At 42.1% G+C, this 22,538-nt stretch overlaps 1 protein-coding gene across 1 annotated transcript in view; it reads right to left on the bottom strand.

The window, feature by feature from the left end:
- The window catches only part of LOC109403598 (G protein-coupled receptor kinase 2), a gene marked incomplete at its 5' end in the record, with an annotated part of 37,997 nt that extends 20,120 nt beyond the window's left edge, over positions 1-17,877 (bottom strand). Inside the window, 4 exons of the mRNA XM_062860520.1 lie at positions 16,449-16,712; positions 16,776-17,137; positions 17,202-17,450; positions 17,682-17,877. Coding sequence (XP_062716504.1) covers positions 16,449-16,712; positions 16,776-17,137; positions 17,202-17,450; positions 17,682-17,877 — 1,071 coding nt within the window. The remainder of the gene's footprint in view (positions 1-16,448; positions 16,713-16,775; positions 17,138-17,201; positions 17,451-17,681) is intronic.
- Between the last annotated feature and the right edge of the window lie 4,661 nt (positions 17,878-22,538).

The raw sequence follows: 22,538 nt of genomic DNA, 5'->3' as shown, positions 1-22,538 counted from the left end.
GTTTTGAGATATTCCAGATCAACAAAACTACTCCTGAGACCACAGCTTCAGGTCTAAACTTGTGATAATAACTTTTGCCAGTACGTTAAGTAGTATTACATAATCCACTGTACTTACCAAAGCAGTTACAGCAACAATAAGCGTTGTAACTATTATAGTTTTGGGATATTATGGGCCTCCTCACTGTTATGAAGCTTTGTTGATAAAAACAACCACTGTAACTTTCAGAAGACATACTGAGCATGATAGATTCCAAATCGTAGCTTTGTATAATGAAAGAAGTTTCCGTTACACCCACAGACTTTAGGATCTAATCTCAAGAACAGTTTGGATGGCCTAGGATATCCCGACTGATCAGGCCCGTGCACAGAAAAGGCGGCAAGGGAGGTGTTTTTCCTAATTTTGGCAAAAGGCGGAGGGGCGCCTAGTATATAAAACATCGGTATTGGGAGGGGTTTAACCCCCAAGACCATTCCCTTGTGCACGGGCTTGCGACTGATCCAATATTGTCTATTGAACTTTCAGAAGATTTGCTGAACATGATAGATTACAAATCGTAGCTTTGTATAATGAAAGAAGTTACCGTTACACCTATAGACTTTAGGATCTAAACTCAAGAACAGTTTGGATAATCTAGGATATCCCGACTGGTCCGATATTGTCTATTAACCTTTCAGAAAACTTACTGGACATGATAGATTACAAATCGTAGCTTTGTTTAGAAAAAAAAGTTACCGTTACACCCGTAGACTTTAAGATCTAAACTCAAGAACAGTTTATTTGATCTAGGATATCCCGACTGATCTGATATTGAGCATGAGCATGAGCATAGATGACCGCACAATTCGTAGTTGCTACTCCGTGATTGACCAGAGCATTCGAAATTGCACAAGGAACCAATGAATAGGGCTTGGGACTAGCTTACTATTCTCAATGTACACAGGTCGAGAGCCCTCAACTTTAATAAGGTCAATAACGGCGCCGGCCACGTCCTTACGGTCATCGAGGATGGAAGGGAATGTTAGTAAGACAAACGTTGTTATAAAGACCGCGAATCGCTGCATCTCCACGTTTGTCTCAGGAAGGAATTTTTTTGTTAGTAGGGTAAGGTACATTGTCAGTCCGGGAGTCACCTATGGTTGGTGATATGATTTGACAATGGATCAATATACACAAACCGCCGTTAACAACCGACCACTTTTCGACGCAAGAACTAGCCAAAAAGAAAATTCTATCGCGCGTCTCCACTCCACTAGGGAGCAGAAACCTTTAGTCTATTCCACACAGAAATACACTGAACGCGACTCACTTGTCGGCGCCCGGATTTTTTCTCGACCGGCGAACCCGAAGTAACATTTTTCACTCTTTTGTGTAAATGCAAAAAATGAAAGAAAATATTTATTATCAACTAAAAGTGTATTGGAAACTAGCGCCGAAGGGAAGCGAAAAATTCGGAACCGACTCGAACCACGGCGCGCGCACACTCGAAAAAAAAATCGCAAAAATCTAGCAAAGCGAGCGCGCGAAACTTTGCTGCTGCCGAACTACCGCACACTCCCGACTGATCTGATATTGTCTATTAACCTTTCAGAAGACTTACCGGACATGATGGATTACAAATCGTAGCTTTATATAATGAAAGAAGTTTCCGTTACACCCGTTGACTTAAGGATCTTAACTCAAGATCAGTTTGGATGGCCTAGGGTATCCCGACTGATCTGATACTGTCTATTGAACTTTCAGAGAACATACTGGACATTATAGATTACAAATCGTAGCTTTGTATAATGAAAGAAGTTACCGTTACACCCCTAGACTTCAGGATCTAAACTCAAGAGCAGTTTGGATGACCTAGGATATCCAGAAAAAACATTCTGCATAATATTCAACCGTTTTTATGCTATTGATCACCAAAACTACAAAAAATGTAGAAAAACTCCATAATAACGCTTGGAAAAATTCCGGCTTGAAAGGGTTAAACGAGTTAACAGCAAGTGAATGTAACCCAAGTAACAATTTCATTGTTGATTGGTTTTGTTTGATTTTTATTAGGGTTTTATTACAGCAATAATTAAAACTCGCAGTTTTATGACTACTTTATGAAAACCATTGATAAAATGTTTTATAGTATACTTGAAGATATCCATAAAGACAGATTTTAACTTTCCGATTTATAAACCTCTCTGCTGAGTTTTCTTGTGATTAGAGATAGTTTTACTAAATATACAAATTGATTCATTTCATTCCAAGATGATAATATTCACTATTTTTGAAGCGCATTAATTTTATGATTCTGCAACCCCAATATTCACGGTAAAATTGAATGCGCATAAGCCTACCAACACAATAACAACAAAAATATTACTTTGAAATGACCGCTTCTACTTACGAATGATGTATCGTCCTGAACTCTGCGTGCCATCGAAGAAGCTTCTCTGCATCTTGAGCTGTCATAGTTTTTGTTAAAAAAAACAACAACAATCGAGAATGGGAAATTTTTCTACTAGGTTTTAAAACGGTTTTATTGCTACTCTTAATGCGGTTTGCAAAACCTCTCCGAGAGTGGTCCACTTAGCCGGAAGATGCTCTTAAAGAGGTTATCAAGAGGTTTTGATGTATAAATCAGTTTTATTGCAAGTTTTATAAAATTGGTCATGAAGATCTCTTGTAGAGCCGAACAAAACTTAAAATGTTACTTGGGAAGTGATTGCAAATGAATGATCCCATCCCTGCCAACTTCCACTGAACCGATGGAGCGTTGTCATTCTTGACCAGCACCTGTGCCAAAGTTGCTGAGAGATCTTCGTACTTTGTTGCTTAGGAGCCCTAGACTACGACCAGGTGTTTCTTGGCGCTCTTCACTATCATCGCCTCCCAAATGCCGCCGCTATGAGGCGCTGACGGTTGGTTGAACACCCTCTTAACTCCCAAATTAGAGAGAAACGTTAATGCTGCTTCATTGTGAGTCTGAATTGCGCCTTGAATCTCCTTCAACCAATGACCGTCGTAACAAAGTTTGTACCATAACCGGACCACAACTGGTTGGGATGAGATCGCCTGGAGATGAATCGCTTCAGTGCACAGATGAAGAGATCGAGAGGTCAATGGCAACTTCCAAGTGCACATCCTTTGTGGCCTTGCACACAAATACGACAATGTAGCCCATGGTCATTTTAACCCCGCGTGAACTTCCAGTGGACCGGCATAGTTCATGCGAACGTATGAGAAAGCTCGAGTATCCGTATGTGGTATCCGTTACTTCAAAAAGTCGTCAAACGACATCGAGATTCCCAGCGCCGAAAGTAATCGGCATTTCTTGTTGAGTTTTTTTTAGCAGGAGATATATGAGCCGTGGGTCTCACGTGTTGTGGTCCTTTTCGAGCGCGTTCAGTTGGCGCACCACTTCATCGAAAGTAGGGACGATGTTCCGGAGATGACCGGAGCCGAAGCAACGGCTGTTCCAGAACAACGTTTACTCATGCGTGTGCGTGCTGTTGGCAATACATTTTTTACTGATTGTGTTGCGCACGGTGCCGAGAGATGGTCTGCACACATGAGAGCATGTCTCTTCAGCCACGCGTGGGCTATTGCGGGAAGACTCTACATTTGGAAAGCCTGCTCGCCACCATCAGCACGAGTGGATAGCCAAGGATGTAGGAAGAAGCATAAAGTTCCTCAAGGAGCTACCACTTTCCAGAAAATCTACTACGATCCGACAGCAAGAGTATGCCGGAAAATCAAGTCAATCCTGGACGGGTCACACATCGATGCCAAAACACAGCGGAAGCTGAGCATGTCGGACTGAAATCCACCCCGGATATATAGACCCGAAACCCACAAACCAGGAAGACCGTTGCGCACGGTGGTATCAACCATCAGGTCCACATTCCACAACATACCGTTTAGCACAGTATCTCATCATCGGGAAAATCGTCGAAAAAACGGAAAACCACGTAGCTTCGCCTTTGCAACCGAGGTAACAGGAGTACAGATCGACGAAGATCTATGTACACGAACGTGGCAGTGGAAAACGCTTTAGAGTGTATAAACCGACGGTGAGACGAACTCTAAAACCACACACCGCACCGATAGACAGAAACAGCTTCACAGCTGCAGTTAAGCTAGTGTTGGGATCAACGTTCTTCATACACAAAGGAGTCTTCTACAAGCAAATCTTTGAGGTTCCGATGAGTTTCCCACTGTCGCCAGTCGTCGCGAACCTTGTCATGCAACGACTGGAACAGGAGAGCATGAGAACGCTAGAGGAGAATCAAATCTCGATAAAAGTGTATCGTCGCTACGTAGATGACTGCTTCTGTATTGCGAAGGAGGCTCATATAAACACGATTGCCGATGTCTTCAATGAGTTTCACGACAAGTTGAAATTCACAGTTGAACGAGAGGATAATGAGACACTAAAATTTCATGGATATGAGTCTACAAACGACAAACGGGAGGATCGCAAAGATATGGATACCAAAACAAACGAATGGAAGATATCTAGATTTCAGTTCGAAGATCCGCTTCCAACATAAGAAGAACACGGCGATCGCACTCATAGACCGACCGATCAAACTAACAGATGCCGCTGAAAGACCAAAAGCAATAGCAACAGTAAAGTAAATTCTGCTAAAGAACCATTACCCAAAATGGTTTATCGCCAAGTTGCTGAAAAACAGATCCCATCAACATTAAGCTACTTGGTGACGACAAAACTGTTAATAAGCAGCGAGATGGATAGATAGGAGGATGGATAGATATGTAAAAGGAGGTTTAGTATTAATAAAGCCACACTACTGGTGGCAAGAACATCGATTTATGAAAGTGGGTGAAGAAAATTGTAAGACTAGATTTTTTTTTGAATGTAACTAATTTTCAAAATATATCTTAGATCTGATAATGGCCACAAGACAGTAGGCCGAAACGTTAAAAATCGTGTTTTAGTGTGTTTGTAATCACCAAAAATAGCAACATACCCTAAATATAAAATTCGACAAAGATCAAAACCCTTAAGAATGAATAAATTGTAGTGAGCTAGGGGTAGGCGTGGCATAATGAGCAGCTTAATCATTTTGCCCACAAATCCAGTGAATAAGGCGTAATCAATGTGTAATTTTATCGTATTATGCTAATTTGAATCTTAACTGATAAAAGCTAATCGTTGTAATTCCGAATAAAGTTATAAATGTTCCAAAGGTACGGGCTTGGTGGTCTAGTGGCTACCGCTTCTGATTCGTATGCAGAAGGTCATGGGTTCAATCCCTGGCCCGTCCCTATCATCCTACTTTGTATCTTTCTATCCAGTTTCTCTCTCTCTCTCTTTTCTACATATACAACTCATGTATATTCATATGTTCATAGCCATCGCTGGAACCAGAAACGAATTGCAAAAATTCGTTTCCCTTCCTTCCAACATTCACAGCACAGTGTATAATAACGCCTACAAGTTATGCAACCAAAGCGAACTGTGCCACTTGTCCTACACTCAGAAATAAAAGTATACACTAAATTCTTTTTTTACACGATCTTTTTTTACGCGGTTTTATTTTACACGATTTTTTTTACACGATTTTCTCGAAATTACGCGATGTGTTTTTGGAAAGATTCTTCTCTCCTGGTCGCAATTTACTTCCGATGGGGCTCAAATTTCTACCAGAGATCTCTCTTATCATCCTTGATACCCTGTCAAAATTTTAGGATGATCCGATAAAAAAGTTTTGAAAACTTTTTTTACACGATTTTTTTTACGCGGAACAAAAAATCGCGTAAAAACAGAATTTAGTGTACACGGAATTACTATTATTTATGCATTTTGTATCCGCATCTCTCTCACTCTCTTTCTGTTTTCATGCTATTTGGTGCTTCGCCTGGGTTGACGAAACACTTCTCTTCAACCCAGGCTAAACGGCAGATAGCATGAAAACAGAAAGAGAGTGAAAGAGATGCGGATACAAAATGCATAAATAATAGTAATTCCGTGTATATTTTTATTTCTGAGTGTACATAGTAATCACCATACAATCTATCACCTTACAAACACTACAGGGTGCGTGCGGTAATTTTGCACTAACCTTCAAACAGGAATATTTCATCAAAGGGTTGCAATAAAAATATAAATCCCACATCACAGACAAACAGACGTAACACTTCGAACATTTTTCGATTCAAATCATAGTCACGGAAACATATTCGCCCAATGCTAAAATGACTAAGTTTGGCCGACCATCAACTAGGTGGCGGTAGTGAGCAAACGTCAAATTCGAACACAAATGATGTGAGCGCCACAGGGGGGTAGTTGGCCAACTATCAAATTTTGAAAAAGATCGTTAAATCGAAGTACGATGGGAATTATTAGAGTGTTACGTCTGTTTGTCTGTGCCCACATCATCAAATGCACCATATTTCTAGTGAACTGTGAAAAATATAAAACCATTAATAATCAAAAACGTGGTGGTATGAGAAAATATTTTCAGATGTTTTACACTAGCGCGCCCAATAACATTTCGGGTTCTACTATTTGTTGTGTAAATAAGACGAAATCAGTAAAATGTAATGTGTAAAAGCCCGATAATGATACACGAGACGTAATGATACAGATATGCTTCAAAAATTATAATTTAAATAATTGTGACGTGGTGATTTTAACACATTATCGAATAGCATCAATAAAACTGGTTGTTTTTTCGATACACTAAGTCTAGGGTACAACTTTTTTTTTAGCAAGCATCGGATCACTTAGCGGTCTTCAACAAAGATGTTCCGCATAGAATTCCCTATAATAATACTAAAAATAAGGGTTATTGAACGCTTTCAGTGACATCTAGTGGCAGAAAACTAAAACTATGCCATTCCTGCACATATTTGTACCAGTTTTACTATATAAACTTCAGACTAGTCGAGCGATACCTAAGACCTTATCAATTCAGCTTAAATTTGTGCTGTAGCTTATGGGAGTCTAAAACAGCAAATTGAGGTGGTCAGACTTAGGATATTTTAGTTTTAAATTTTCTCATAAATGTTTGAGCAGCCCTAGTAGAAAACCATTGCTCAAATTAGAATTTCCTACTTCTTCCAGTTATTTCTCCGCTATCTTCCATTCCAACGATGTAGTTTTTTTGTAGGTGTAGTGACATGCCCCCCCTCGACAGCGCGAGTGGACAGCGCTATTGTCAGACGGTAAACAAGTAGACGAGAGTACACAAGTGTGACGAGTGAACTAATAAAGTGTTGTTACGATTTAAACGAAATATCTAAATCTATTTATCTCCGAAGTACCACAAATCTGGCGACGAGGACAAACCGGAAGCAGCTAATACTAGTAAGATTCAAAAAACGAAAGAAATAGTGTGTTTAGATAATGATAAACTTTAGGCGAGCGCGTCACATTTCTCAAAAAAAAAAAAAAAAACAAAAAACAAAATGGCGTATGGAATCGAGCTAATATTGATTTTTGGTTTGTGTTTCGTTCTTAGGGCAGAAACTATTCGGCCACTGGCGGAAGGGTCTTGGAGACCGAGACTATCAAAAGAATCCGGCCACTGGCGGAAGGGTCCTAGAGACCGAGGCAAAATCGAAAATCCGGCCACTGGCGGAAGGGTCCTGGAGACCGCGATAAAAACAGTCATCTGGCCATCGGCGGAAGGGTCTGAGAGGCTGCAGCAAAAACAAGCATCCGGCCATCGGCGGAAGAGTCCTGGAGACCGTGGTAATCAAGGGAATCTAACCAATCACCGGACCGTCGGCAAGTGAGACGCTACAGAGTCTGGAGCAAGGACGTACGCAGAATGGATAAGTGGAATATCCCTCCATTTCATTTCAAGGCACTGCCGAAAAGTCAGATTCGCGATGCTTGGAAACGTTACAGGAAGAATTTTGAGTACGTGCAGTTGGCGAATCGAGAAGCGAATAAAGTTAGACTGAAGCACATCTTCCTGGCTCTTGCGGGACCGGAAGTCCAAGAGGTGTATGAGTCGATCCCGGGAGCAGATGTCGAACCAGGTGTCGGGATTGACCCACTCGAGGTTGCTTTGAACAAACTGGATGAGTTTTTTGCTGCAAAATACCATGACGCTTTTGAACGAAACGTATTCTGGACCCTGAAACGTGAAACCGAAGAGCCCCTAGAAAAGTTCCTTTTCCGGGTGATGGACACTGCCAATAATTGCGATTTCGGAGCTACCAATCAGGAAAGTCGTGAAATTGGCATTATCGACAAGATGATTCTATCAACAATCAATACGAAACTGGCGAATTTGTTGTGACGCCAGTCGTTCCCCCAGTAAATTCGCCCAATACTGGTGTTTCTGACTCCACGCTTTAAATGTCAGTTTGCTCCGCCCATTTTCATCGAAGCAAGACTGAGTCTAGCAATCTAGTGACCATGACAACGACAAAAAACGATTATTTATTTACACGTTCCGGGGACGTTAGAGGACGTGAACCAACGTTAATCTTCTGAAAGTTGCTGCCGCGGGTTTTGAACTCTTTTCAGTGGACATCACATCTAAGTGAGTTCCTGAAGGTTGATCTTGATCTACCGCTACCCACCGGAAGTTACCCCAAAAGGATTAGACCACTGTAGCTCCCAAAATTTACAAAGCTACTTCTTGCCACAGTGGCTCCCAGTTACTCTCGGGGCAAGCTTAGTAGCATTCGGGCATCAGGGAGCCTTCTTCATTGATGATATCGACACGACCCAGGACGAGACCGGAATGATCGTGCTGAGAAGGGTCACTCCTTTACGGTTAAGGACAACGACCTGAAAGAATCGTTCTCCAGTAGACGATGGCCCTTGTTTAAATATTAGCCTCGGAAGCCATCATGACTTGTGACTTCTGTGACTATTCCAACAACCGGTTTTTTCAATCGTCTATGTCTATGATTTCCATAAGGAGAGGATAACTTATCAAAATGATTCGTGTATGTTATGACATTTTTTTATACAATAAACTAGACTGAAAAGAGAAAAAAATATATATAAATATTCAAATATGACGTTTCTTGCCGACAACCGAATTTCAGTTCAATACTATCCTAGTAGACTGTTTGAGAGTTTGTTGATTGAAGTGTCAAAAATTTTCACGATATTTATTTGTTTTGTGCCAACAGACCAATAGTGATCCTCAGCGTATTTTGAAATGGTGTTTTCTATTTATTCTGCAGAACAAATTAACCAAGTTTTTGATTCTTTTTAGGTCAGCCGCATAAGGATTCAACGCATTTGGACTGGATTTGTATGTGAAAAACTGTTAAAATACCCTCCTGAGTCGTCAAGATCTCAATCTTGCCCACACTATGATGCACTTTCCTTTTGGCGATGGAAAAAACCTTAAACAAATGTTTTTTTTTTCTTCAATGATCTCAATACAGCAAAATGTCGTCTAAATCTCGATCTATTTGAATAAACCAAAAGTAATGCGAATGGTTAAGGCAGTAGGAATCGGAATCCCTTGGTCAATATTTGTATAGCAATAATTTAGTCTTTATTCTAAAACTAATTCGTCTGTTAATAAGAAATATTTGCCGTTTAGTTCCTTGAAACGAAAATATATTCAGATCTAAATAATGCGTCCAGGTCAGGCATAGTGTTTTGCCAAAAGTAGAATCTTTGCGAAAAGCTTTTCAATACGTCGCCAAACACGTTGAAATCGAGTGAGTGCGTGAAAAATTTTGCTGGTTTAGCCAATTTGAACTCTCGAACTTCTAATTAAATTGTGTTACACCTGCTCGCAGTTGACCTAAAAAGAACTAAATACTAGTTAAATTTATTTTAGAATGAATAGGATAACAGTTTCAAGATACGCTGAAGATGACTGTTGATGCGAAACAAATGCCGTGAAAATTTTTGACACTATCGTCAACAAACTCTACTACACAGTCTACTAGGATGGCATTGAACTGAAATTAGGTTGTCGGCAAGAAACGTCATATTCGAATCACCCCTCGCGTTAGCGTGAAAAGCTGGATAACTATACAGACAGGAATCGAACCATAAACGTCGAGATCACAGAGCTGTTGTTTAACCCACACGGTTATCAACGCTCAAAGATATCGCGTTGCTAAAGATGTATAAAAATCAATCTGCCAACTGATCTTTCTCGTTGTCATGGTTTCTGAATTGGCAAACAATGAAAATGGGCGGGGCCAACTGACATTAAAAGCACAGACAAACAGACGTAACACTTCGAACATTTTTCGATTCAAATCATAGTCACGGAAACATATTCGCCCAATGCTAAAATGACTAAGTTTGGCCGACCATCAACTAGGTGGCGGTAGTGAGCAAACGTCAAACTCGAACAAAAATGATGTGAGCGCCACAGGGGGGTAGTTGGCCAACTATCAAATTTTGAAAAAGATCGTTAAATCGAAGTACGATGGGAATTATTAGAGTGTTACGTCTGTTTGTCTGTGTTAAAAGCGTCGCGTTAATTAAACCAGTATTGGGCGATTTTACTGGGGGAAACATGGGGGAAAAACTGGCGTCACAAATTGAATTGAATTTGTTCCTGACATTTATGTCTTAGTATTAAGTCTATGATTCTATTTTCGCCACCCGAGCTAAAAGAGAAGTTGCTCGCCGAGGAGCGGCTCACGTTAGAAAGTCTGACGAAGATCGTTCAGTCATACGGATCGTTGCAATACCAAGTCAGCCAATTTTCTGCTGCTGGATTTCACACTAAAGACGTGGCAAGACCGGAAACAAGTCAAGAGGTAAACAAAATCCAAACGCGTGCTCCGATAGGCGAATGTTTTCGATGCGGACGGACCGGACATTTCGGATACGACGTAAATTGTCCGGCCAAGAATCAAAAATGCAACGAATGCGGAAAACTTGGGCATTTTGCGAAGCGTTGCAAAACTCCTAATATAACATGGCAGCAGAAGCGGAAAGCTGAAGCTCCAGAAGGAAGAAATTCTAGAATGAGGATGGTAATTGTTTGAATTCTTAATATTGTTATTTAGACATTAACGCTAATTTGAGCTTTAGGTTAGAACAATCGAACATTCCGACGCCGCTATCACCGCTGCAGACACAATTAAGCCTCCGGAAAGCTTCATCTATAACATCGGAAATGGTGAGGAGTTTCTTTGGGTCAAGTTATGAGGGATTCCAGTACAAATGCTGATTGACTCCGGCTGCCAAAAGAACATTATAGATGACAAGACGTGGCGAAAGCTGTTACATGAAGGTATATCGGTCAGCAACTTACGTGGATCCGACGACTCATTTCGGCCCTACGGCGAAAGCTCAAACCCGCTAGTGGTATGTGGAATGTTTGAAAGCACCATTTCGATTATGGAAGACTCGCGGCAGTTGCAGAAAACTGCCACATTCTACGTTATCATTGGTGGAACTCAGCCGTTACTGGGAAGAACAACGGCCATTGACATGGGAGTGTTGATCCTTGGGCTCCCCAGCACTCAACCAGCGGAAGTTGATCAACTATGGAAAGAAGAGAAGCACCCCTTTCCGAAAATCGCAGGTATAAAATTGAAAATTTCTATTGATGATAGAGTTGTACCAGTGATTCAGCACGCACGTCGTCCACCTATTGCTTTGTTGGGTCGAGTTGAAGAAAAAATAGCCAATCTGGAAAAAATGGACATCATCGAATCGGTGACGGAATTCAGCCCATGGGTATCTCCGCTTGTCGTCATAGTTAAAGGGTTAAAGATAATGGCGATTTGCGATTGTGCGTGGATATGCGCCAAGCTAACCGCGCAATCCAACGGGAAAGTTATATGATGCCAACTTTCGAAGACTTTCTTCCACAGTTAAGCGAAGCTCGATTCTTCAGCCGCCTCGATATCAAAGACGCATTCCACCAATTGGAGCTTGACGAATCGTCACGTCACATTACAACGTTTATTACTCACAAAGGATTGTTTCGGTATAAACGTTTAATGTTCGGGATGTCTTGTGCTCCCGAACTTTTTCAACGAGTACTCGAACAGATACTGGCTTGCTGCGAGAACGTGGTGAATTATCTCGACGATATTCTTGTTTTTGGGCGCACTCGGGAAGAACACGACGCAGTATTGGAACGGGTGTTGTCGACTCTGAAAGAGAAAAACGTTTTGTTAAATCACGACAAGTGTCAGTTTACGCTCACAGCAGTTGAATTCGTCGGACATCATCTTTCCTCGGAAGGCATTCGACCAGTCGAAAATAAATTGAGCACGTTGCGATCTTTCCGGTCACCGGAAAACGTTGAGGAGCTTAGGAGTTTCCTGGGGCTTGCCAATTACGTAGGACGTTTCCTGCCTGACTTAGGCACAGTGACAGCCCCTATGAGAAGCCTACCTCGTTCGAATACAAGGTTCGAGTGGAAACAGCATCACCAGCAGTAATTTGAAGCAGTCAAGGAGCTCATTTCCAACGTCAAGATGCTGAGCTACTTCGACAACTCCTTAAGAACACGACTGATCGTAGATGCCTTACCTTTTGCGCTTGGAGGTGTACTGGTACAATTCAAAAGCTTAAATGATGACTCTGAACCGCGAATTATCTCGTATGCCAGCAAGTGTCTGTCAGACTCAGAAAGAAGGTATAAAAACCGAAAAGGAGGCTCTCGCCATAGTATGAGCCGTAGAGCGATTTTCGGTATACCTCCTTGGACGTAATTTCGAGCTTGAGACTGACCATAAGGCACTTGAGGCCATATTTTCCCCGACGTCGAAACCATGCGCCCGTATAGAGAGATGCGTACTGCGCCTTCGATCCTTCACGTTTAATGTGAAATACAGAAAAGGCTCCGCAAATATCGCAGACCCATTTAGTCGTTTAGCACAAAATGCGGGAAACGAAGAGTTTGATGGTGACAATACATTTCTCGTGTTGACCATTGTGGGTTCAGCTGCCATTGATACCAACGAGATTGAGAATGCTTCACAAAGTGATTATGAGTTTGGGTTACTACGTGACTGCTTGCAAACAGACGTGTGGAAACACGCGGAAGTAAAACCATACGAAACATTCAAACATGAGCTGGGATTCGTAGGAGACATTCTCGTTAGGGGTACAAAACTAGTAGTACCCGCACAGTTGCGCAGAAGAATGATGGATCTCGCCCACGAAGGACATCCGGGTGAAACTGTAATGAAAAGAAGATTAAGGGATCGTGTTTGGTGGCCAGCCATCGATAAGGAAGTTGTCCAATATGTCCAGCGGTGCGAAGGATGTCGTTTAGTTAGTTTGCCCGAAATACCCGAACCAATGCAACGACGTCAATTGCCTACAAACCCGTGGATCGACGTTGCAATCGACTACCTAGGACCGATGCTTTCAGGAGAGTATCTGCTTGTCATTATCGATTATTACAGCAGATACAAAGAAGTCGAGATAATGACACGAATTACAGCAAAGGACACCATTAGCAAACTTGATCGAATCTTCACTCGTTTAGGCTACCCAGTCACAATAACACTGAACAATGCGCGACAATTTGCTTCGGATGAGTTCGATCAGTATTGCATCAGTAAAGCTCGTGGAATTACCCTGAACTTTACGACGCCATACTGGCCGCAAGAAAACGGATTAGTCGAAAGACAAAACCGTTCCTTGCTTAAGAGGCTTCAAATTAGTCATGGGCTTAAGAGAAATTGGAAGGTCGATTTGCAAGATTACTTAATGATGTACTACACCTCTCCCCATTCCATCACTGGCAAAACTCCTACAGAGTTGATGTGTGGACGCACGATTCGATCAAAAATCTCATCTCTTTCAGATCTTCAGCATTGCCCGCGACTTCCTGAGGTAGCCGACAGAGATCGTATTCTTAAGGAAAAAGGAAGAGAAACGGCGGATGTTGCACGACACTCCAGACAATCCCACTTGGAAACAGGGGATACAGTGTTGATGAAAAACTTGCTACCAGGAAATAAACTCACGCCCAACTTTGCTCCCAACGAATACACGGTAGTTGACAAGAAAGTTTCTCGAGTTACAGTAGCAGACGATTCATCAGGAAGAACGTACCAACGGAATTCATCGCATCTGAAAAGAGTGACTAAGGAAATCGAGTTGGACCAGCCCCCCAAAGAACAACAGCATGACTTGCGCCATCAAAAAGGTACTTCGTTGCCGCAGACTTCTCAGAGGCAGCCTCGTATCTACCCAGGGTTACCAGATACGTTCAGAGACTTTACTTTGTAGTCCAGACTACAAATCTACAAGAGAAAAGGAGATGTAGTGGCATGCCCCCCTCGACAGCGCGAGCGGACGGCGCTATTGTCAGACGGTAAACAAGTAGACGAGAGTACACAAGTGTGACGAGTGAACTAATAAAGTGTTGTTACGATTTAAACGAAAAATCTAAATCTGTTTATCTCCGAAGTACCACAGTAGGTAACAAGCCTATGGAATCCCCCAACTACACTGAAAAAAATAGCTTCATAGCGTTCTTGACAGCTGAGAAAATGCAGATAGTATACAGCTGCTCCATATATTTATACTCAAGTTGTTCGCATTTTCGTCTTCTAGAAACCTCTTTTTCAAATTTATGGGATATTTTTTGAACGGCACACATAACGACGATACCATTGGAGTTTTACCTAAAATAACACAATTGTTGACCAAAATATAGAGAACAACACTAAAACGAACTTGCAGCGGTTCTCGGGATCGTTCAAAAAAGGTTATCGACATTAGGACCACTTTTTTCTTCCTAAATCATTGAAATAATCACAATTGTTCGCGAAAAAATCATTTAGTATAGATCTATTGTCGAATTATTCTTAAAACGTGTTTTATGATTACGATATGATTTAGTGCAAAAATATCGCACGCACCCTGTATAAATAATCCCTATCCATCGATCGCATCACCGACCCAACGGTGACTCCCAGATCTCCCATCCTTTCCGTCTAACAAATACCCCCGTCCGTGCTGGTTGTGGAGATGCAGAGGTGCGCTCGGTTTTTAGTAGCAACAACCAGCACACTCTAACATTCCTTTTCCTTCCCAACTGGCTAAGGACGTGGTCGGCGCCGTTATTGATAAAAAATGTATGAGCTGCTTAAATTTCACTTTGAGGATAAGTGGAGTGTCCCCCAGCCCTTATTCATTTGGATCTCAGTGCAATTGGTACCAGCTCAGATCAATCACGGAGGAGCAACCATTGACATGTATAGTCAGATTTGATCGTTGATGATCAAAATGTTGCAAAATTTAATGTTTTTTTTTTTAACGTATAAAATCGTGAATTGCGTTTTTGGGGTGGGGCATAATGAGCACCTTAGGTGGGGCAGGATGATCAATCCCTATTTTGTATACAATAAAATGCTAATTGGCTATTCTTGTAAATGATAAAGCGTGCCAGCCACAACCATTGAGAATTTGAGGGATTACGGGATTTAATTTGAAGGGGAACCGTGGAGTTTCAAGGAGTCAACTATTAAGGTATTTTTAAACGGGGATAATATACAAATACTGGATTTTTCAAGCTAATAAATTAAAAATTATTGTCAAAACCTTACTATATGCATCAAAACAGAGAAAACCATAATTTAAATAATTTTTCCACCGGTTGCTCAATTTGCCCCACCCTACTATAAACTTTTTGAAGCATATTTTTTCGACATTTTTTCGACAACTATTTGATAAGTCTCACAAATACATTTCATTGGCCCAGGAAGTATCAAGGATACCCACTAGGTTGTTATTTCCTTCCCAAAACTTTATTCTAGGTCAGCTGATTATTATAATATTTCCCCAGTATATGACCACTTAACGCATTTTGATTCATTTTATCAAGGCAAATGGATTGTTTGACTAATGTTTCGTCATCGATTCATTAGATTTGATAATATTAAGCTGCAATCAAGTAAATTGTTTCTAAAATTTGGAAATTTACAGTGAAAATACACGGTGCTCATTATGCCCCGCCTACCCCTATTCTTTATTGATCAGAATATACACGGAGAAAAAAAAGGACCCAAATGTGAGTTTATTTCACTCAACTTCAGGGTTTCGTGCGGGTACCCGAAATTGAGTTCGTGGAAGCGATGCTGAAGTGGGTTATTTACATTTGATCCCGAGTGACAAAGTACCTATCGCTTAAGTTTTTTCACCCAACTGTCAGATAAAAATACTCAAATTTGTGTTCAAAGCTGTTTACTCAATTTTGGCTTCCCGCACCGAACTGTCAAAGTTGGGATGATTTGCTCTTCGCTCTCTGACAACAACAAAGAGAGTGGATGAGAGAGAAGACAAAAAAGAACTCAAAAGTGAGTCTAAAAATACTTAAATTTAGGTAATTGAATTTCTCCGTGTGGGTCTCGCACGGTACGCAAAATTGATAAGGAATTCCAAAATCCATCAAAAGAAAGCTCTTCAATTGAGAAATGAGAAAGTATTAATAGTCGGAAGAACAATGAAAGAAAGAGGCAGGTCAAATTCTAGTGGGAAAATATACCAAATCAATGAATAGTGCACAATCACTCACCTTCCTTCGGAACGGAAAGCAACCGGGCTTCTCCACCACCGGCGGCGCATTGATGAGCAAGTCAGGCGTCGGGCACTCGTCCTGCCCGAACACGTTCAACTCCCGGAAGCATTCCGTCTCGATCATCTCGTTCTGCCACGGTATCGACACCGAACCGGTGTTGAATTTCGAGTAGAAATTCTCATCCGTCGCGTCCAGATTCACCCCCTTGACCGTCGAGAACTGCTCGATGTCGAGCACGTCTTTGGCATAGACCGCATGTGGCTAAAAATTTGAAAAACCAGATTCAGATGAATTCACGACTTTTAACCTATGATAAAAACTCACGTCCGGTACAAATGGCGGTTCCACAACGCCCGCGTCAAGCCGCTTCCAATTAATACTGCTGAAAAAGCCGCTCAGTTTGACCTCCCGGGCACCGTACCGACCGTTGCGGCACCCCAGCCGGTTCTTGACGGCCTTCATGAGTAACTGTTGGCACAGGATTTTGGCATCGTCACTAAATTTGTGAGAGTATTTCTCGGCATCTTCCTTCACCCGGCGGTCGACCTCCTCTCGTTTCACCTTTTCCTTCCGCGCCCGGAACGGAGCCTGACCTTCGATCATCTCGTACAGCAAGCACCCAAAGCTGAACCAATCCGGCGAAAATGCATATTTTTCGTTGTCTATGACTTCCGGAGCCATGTATCCTGGAAATAAGAGGACAGTGAAGTTAAGAACTACCGCTGGAATGAGCCAAATGGACAAACCTACCAACGGTACCAACCCTCCCCCTGACCATTTCACCCTCGGGAATTTCCACCGCCAGCCCCAAGTCCGATATCCGCACGTGCCCGGTGTCGTCCAGGAGGATGTTTTCCGGCTTGCAATCCCGGTACACGATGCCCATCTGGTGTAGATGTTCCAGCCCGCAGACTACCTCGGCGGCGTAAAACCGCGCCCGATTCATCTCGAATCCGGGATCGCCACCCATGTTGTAGATGTGAAATTTGAGATCTCCACCTGGAAAGGAAATGCGTAGTTTGGCAATATTTGTTAATTTGCATTTGATCTACTGAAAGAATATTTAGCAAATCGTAAGATATTTGCGGAGTTACTCCTAAGCTACGCCGAATGCATCATTTGCGAAGTTACTGACGTGTTTGCTTCAAACTATTGCGGATACAGGCTTTATAACGGAAAGTGCCCAAAACAGGACGCATTTTCCACATCCTACATCCATCATCCACTTACCATTCATAATCGTCAGGACCAGACAAAGAGCGTCCTTGGTTTCGTAAGCGTACGCCAAGTTCACCACAAAACGGGAGTTAATTTTCTGCAGGATTTGCTTCTCTATCAGCACCATCGATTCGCCTTTCCGCTTTTTGATGCGCTTCTTTTCAAGTTTTTTGCAGGCGTACATTTTACCGGTGGCACGTACCTGAAAAAATGCGGAAAAATGTAGAGATGATTAATTTCAGATATGGGGGAAATTGTTACAATGTGTGACGGGGCTGTTCCATCAAATATTGTTCGCAACTGAGTTCACAAGCCTGTGTGAACCGCATAGCGGTCAGAAACAATCAAAATTTAACTTTCAAGTGTCGCATTGCCTATCAGCAGAACCATAGTGACTGGCCTTTCCATGAGCTGCAGCAACGCAATGACCAATGGTGCGGTGCACCAAAGTGACAGCCTGCCACAACATCCGGAAAGCCGCTTCTCCAGGCTAGGCCAGGCCAGACCAAACCAATCCACATCAACGTTCTACCCAACCAACCAACCAACGCGTGACATGCTGGTGAGCACTCTGAGAGAGGTTGTTGGGACACGGAAACAGGACACAGTGTGTCAGCTCCGATTATTTCAACTCCACTGCCGAATGAAGAGGGAAAAGCTGCAGTGGGATCTGGCATGCACTCGCTGCACTGATGGTCTGGCAGTGAGGACTTTTGGCCACATGGTCGTCGTCGTCGAAGTCGTCGATGGATGGTAATATACAGATAGCCATTGATCAACCACAGTGTGTCGCCTGGCCGGTCGCTGCCTAAGGGGCTTAGTTTTGTGGAAAACTGACGCCCAGATCGCTGCATAATGGAGCCATCCCAGGACGGCGGAGATGGTTGACGGGCTTTTTGAAACAGATCGAATCAGTTCTCAACACGAGCGAGCTATTTTTGAATATACGTCATATAGTTTGCACGCCATTGAGTTATTATTTATTGTTTATACGACAATCATACATACATTTATAAAAATATACTTTCAGCATTTCTACAAGATTTTTGTTCAGAAATTCGTTAAGGAATCGTTCTAGAGATAACTTAAAAAAGCTTGTTCATGGACTTCGAAAGTTTTCCTTCAATCCTTCATGCGCAATTTTTTCCAAACAAAATCCATTATGAGTTTCGCCAAGGTTTCAGACACAAATATTTGTAGAAAATCTGTCAGCAACAAGACTCCCGTTTATTTTCATTACACTGCAACTATTTACCGTCACCCTTCGTTATTGTCTATGAACCAGACAGGCGACTGGCGTAAACTGGTGCTGATGCACTATAGCCACGTTTACTGCAAGCACCATCAGCAGAAAAACCCCATGCTTCGCATAGTAATATGTAGGTGCTGGTGAAGCTGACATGGCTGGCACTTTGCTGATGGGCTAAATAGTTCAGGCGCTGTGATGCACCTGAATGACTGGTGAAAGTTTTTGCTTGTCGGATTTTGGAAGAATTTTTCGACTTCGCCTAAAGCGGAAAACGTTGCTCTATTGGTGCATTTCTGGACCTTCTTCAAACGTGTAAACGCAAGTTAGTACTTAGGAACGCAAACACATCCCAGCAAATAGTAGCGAGTTCAGACAAAAAAGTTGAACTTAGATTTTAAAGCTATCATTCTAAAATAGTCCCTAAACAAAATCCAGTGGCGACACAAAAAAATATCATGAATAGATCTTTTCGATGCAGAGTCATTAGGCTGAATGGACGTTCGGTCGAATAGTTATTGAACCAAATCTATATCAGACCGACTGGGTGATAAGCCTCGAAGAAACACTCTGTTGTTAGATATCGGAATCTGCTCTATACAATAAATTAAGGGGTTATATGCAGTTTTAGCAGTGAAAGCCGTTTTCCATACAAAATGGCCAACTTTGGCATGCTGTAACATTGTTCGCCTATGAGCGATTGAGCTTGAGCTGAAAATTTGAAAGCGAACTACAAAAATGGAATTCGTTGTTGAGCTACCGCGCGAGACAGTCGACAGTTTCACGCGTCCGGGATTCTCCTCGTTTTTTTTCAAATCCAGTGTTTTTTTTCGATGGGCAAGTGCAGCAGTGTGCAAGCAGTGGTTATCCCAACCCAAGCCGCGCTTGCAAGATATAGTACATTGGCAGAGCCATTACCCGTCAAAAAGTGCAGATTTAGTGCGTATAGCCGTCCACGTGGTCCGGTATTTTTCCTCAGCGTACCCACGCGCACGCTTAGACTACGTTGGTGAGTGTCCGATCAACGTGTGTGTGAGCAGTCTTCGACCAACACCAACCCAGCAGCAGGGAGAGCAAATCATCGTGCGTTTCCACCCGACCCAAAGGCAAACGTTTGAACACTGTTCAAATCAGTAAGGATCTGACTAAGCGGTATTCTTCCGTTGTCTCCATTGACATGGTCGGTACAGCTAAGCATCGGGTCACAGTAGGCGACCGAAAACAGGCTAATGAGATTGTGGCCTGTGAGTTATTTACGCTTGTGTATCACGTGTACCTTCCAAGTCACCAGATCGAGATTTCGGGAAAGGTCGCCGACGAATCTTTGACCTGCGAAACGATCATGCAAGGCTGTGGTCGTTTCCATAACCCTTCTCTACCTCCTGTCCAGATACTGGATTGCCGGCAACTGCATTCGGTTTCCCAGGAGGGCGAGAAGAAGGTTTACACACCATCTGATGAATTTTGTGTGACCTTCTCCGGATCAGCATTACCAGATCTGCTGGCGATTGGCAAAGTGTGTTTTTTGTGGCAGCGACCACATGATCTCAATGTTTGCCCGAAGTACATACAGCGAAAACAACATCAAAAACGATCGTTGCAGCAGCGTTCAAGGCGAAGCTACGCCGAAATGCTGAGAAAAGCTGCTCCGGTCGTTAAATCGCACAACATTTACTCGTCTTTGTCGATGATCAGGGCTCTGACTCTGAGGTTGGGAACGGGGTTCCCTTTGTTTTTAAGGGTGAAACGAGGAAACGGATGAGGCTCCAGAGACCCACCAAAAACATCGGAATCTGCGTAGCAGTGACCCCCAACCCACCGTGACCAATTCTAGGAGTGTTAAGAAAGGCAACAAACGTTCACCTCCTGGATTCAAAATCCAAGATGAACGAGACTTACCTTCGCTCCCGGGAACATCAAAAATCCCAGATGTTCCAATTTTTTCGACTTCTCAGTCAGAGGGACAGCATTCGGAGAACCAGGAACAACCCCTTGGTGCTCCGATGTTTACGCTTTCTGGCATCGTAGACATCATCCTTAACTTCTTTAATGCTTCCGACTCAGTGAAGAGCATTGTCAAAGGGCTTCTTCCTTGTGTGGCTCCTCTTTTGAAGCAGTTGGCTTCTAAAATGCCCCTCCTTGCGACAATCGTATCTTTCGATAGCTAATTCAACCACCGAGGTCGATGAAATGATTTCTGTTCTACACTGGAACTGTCGTAGTATTGTACCAAAATTAGACGTTTTTAAATTTTTACTTAGCAATTTACAATGCGATGTTTTGCGTTATCCGAAACATGGCTGACACCCGATGTAACCTTACCTTTTTCCGATTTCAACATTATTCGTCTTGATCGGTCCGACTCGTACGGAGGGGTGCTTCTAGGGATCAAGAAGCAGCACTCATTTTACAGAGTCGATTTTCATCCTATTACAGGCATCGAAGCCGTTGCATGTGAGGTTACTATCCGAGGTAAAACCCTCAGTGTTGGCTCCATATATCTTCCTCCGAGAACTGCGATATCTCGCAGGGATCTCGCTCACATCTGCTCGGTTATGCCTGAGCCACGGCTGCTCATGGGGGATTTCAACTCCCATGGCACAGGCTGGGGGGAACTGTACGATGACAGCCGATAAACTATGATATATGACCTCTGCGACGACTTCAACATGACAATTTTGAACACCGGAGAAGTTACGCGAGTGGCGCACATGGAGGGTTATCCAGGATCCCCATGGTAGTGATCACCTTCCGATCGTTGTTTCTATTTCCAATGGTTCACATCAACCTCCATCTATCGACATTTCCTACGACCTCACGAAACACATTGACTCACATTGGAGTAAATCACATCAAAACCTGATCATAAGTGGAAAAATTCAAAATGAAGTAATTGGGTTTTCCGTTGTGTTTTTGCCAAGTGTAGTTATCGTGTAATCGTTTGACAGCTAAGCAGTGTACAAATGTTTTGTTTACGCTTATCAGAAGAGGTTAAGTGAAGCTGAAGTTTAGCCGTTTTCTTTGATATAACTCACAGCGCGAGCTAGTTTTGACCGTACAAAGTGAATGAAATTGAAAGTCAATCAATTCAACAATGCAGTTTGTTAAAGAAGGTTAATGTTGTTATTCTGTTAATTTGAAACCCAAACAAATTGACGTTGAATTTACATACAATATATGAAAATATTGAAAAAAATATTTGATGGAATCCTTTACCGTACACTCAAAATGAAATAAGTTGATTTTCCGGCTGTTTCCGGAAAATCTGCGTTTAGTGTATGATAAAACTATTGTTCCTCTTTCAAATGCAGAAAGAAAACCTTCCGGATGTTTCCGATTTCAAAAGTTGCAACACTTTGAAAAAATCGTAATAATTATATTATTATATGATATTATTTGCCTTAAAACACTATTCGGCCATCTGAACGTATTTTTGCTGAAAACTAGAACTCAACAGCTTTCAAGCAAAAAAAAAGAAGTTTAAAATCGGTCAACTGGTTCAAAAATTGTGATTTTTTGAAAAATTTTAGTTTCGAAAAATTTTGACTTTTACAATCATAAAATTGGTCACCCTAATGACGAAATAAAAAAATACGAAAACTATGAAATACGTTTCATTACTA

This window comes from Aedes albopictus, chromosome 1 (genome assembly GCF_035046485.1).
Source record: "Aedes albopictus strain Foshan chromosome 1, AalbF5, whole genome shotgun sequence".
Taxonomy (NCBI): domain Eukaryota; kingdom Metazoa; phylum Arthropoda; class Insecta; order Diptera; family Culicidae; genus Aedes; species Aedes albopictus.
The sequence above is the reverse complement of the archived record's forward strand: the minus strand, read 5'-3'. Positions and strand labels throughout refer to the sequence as shown.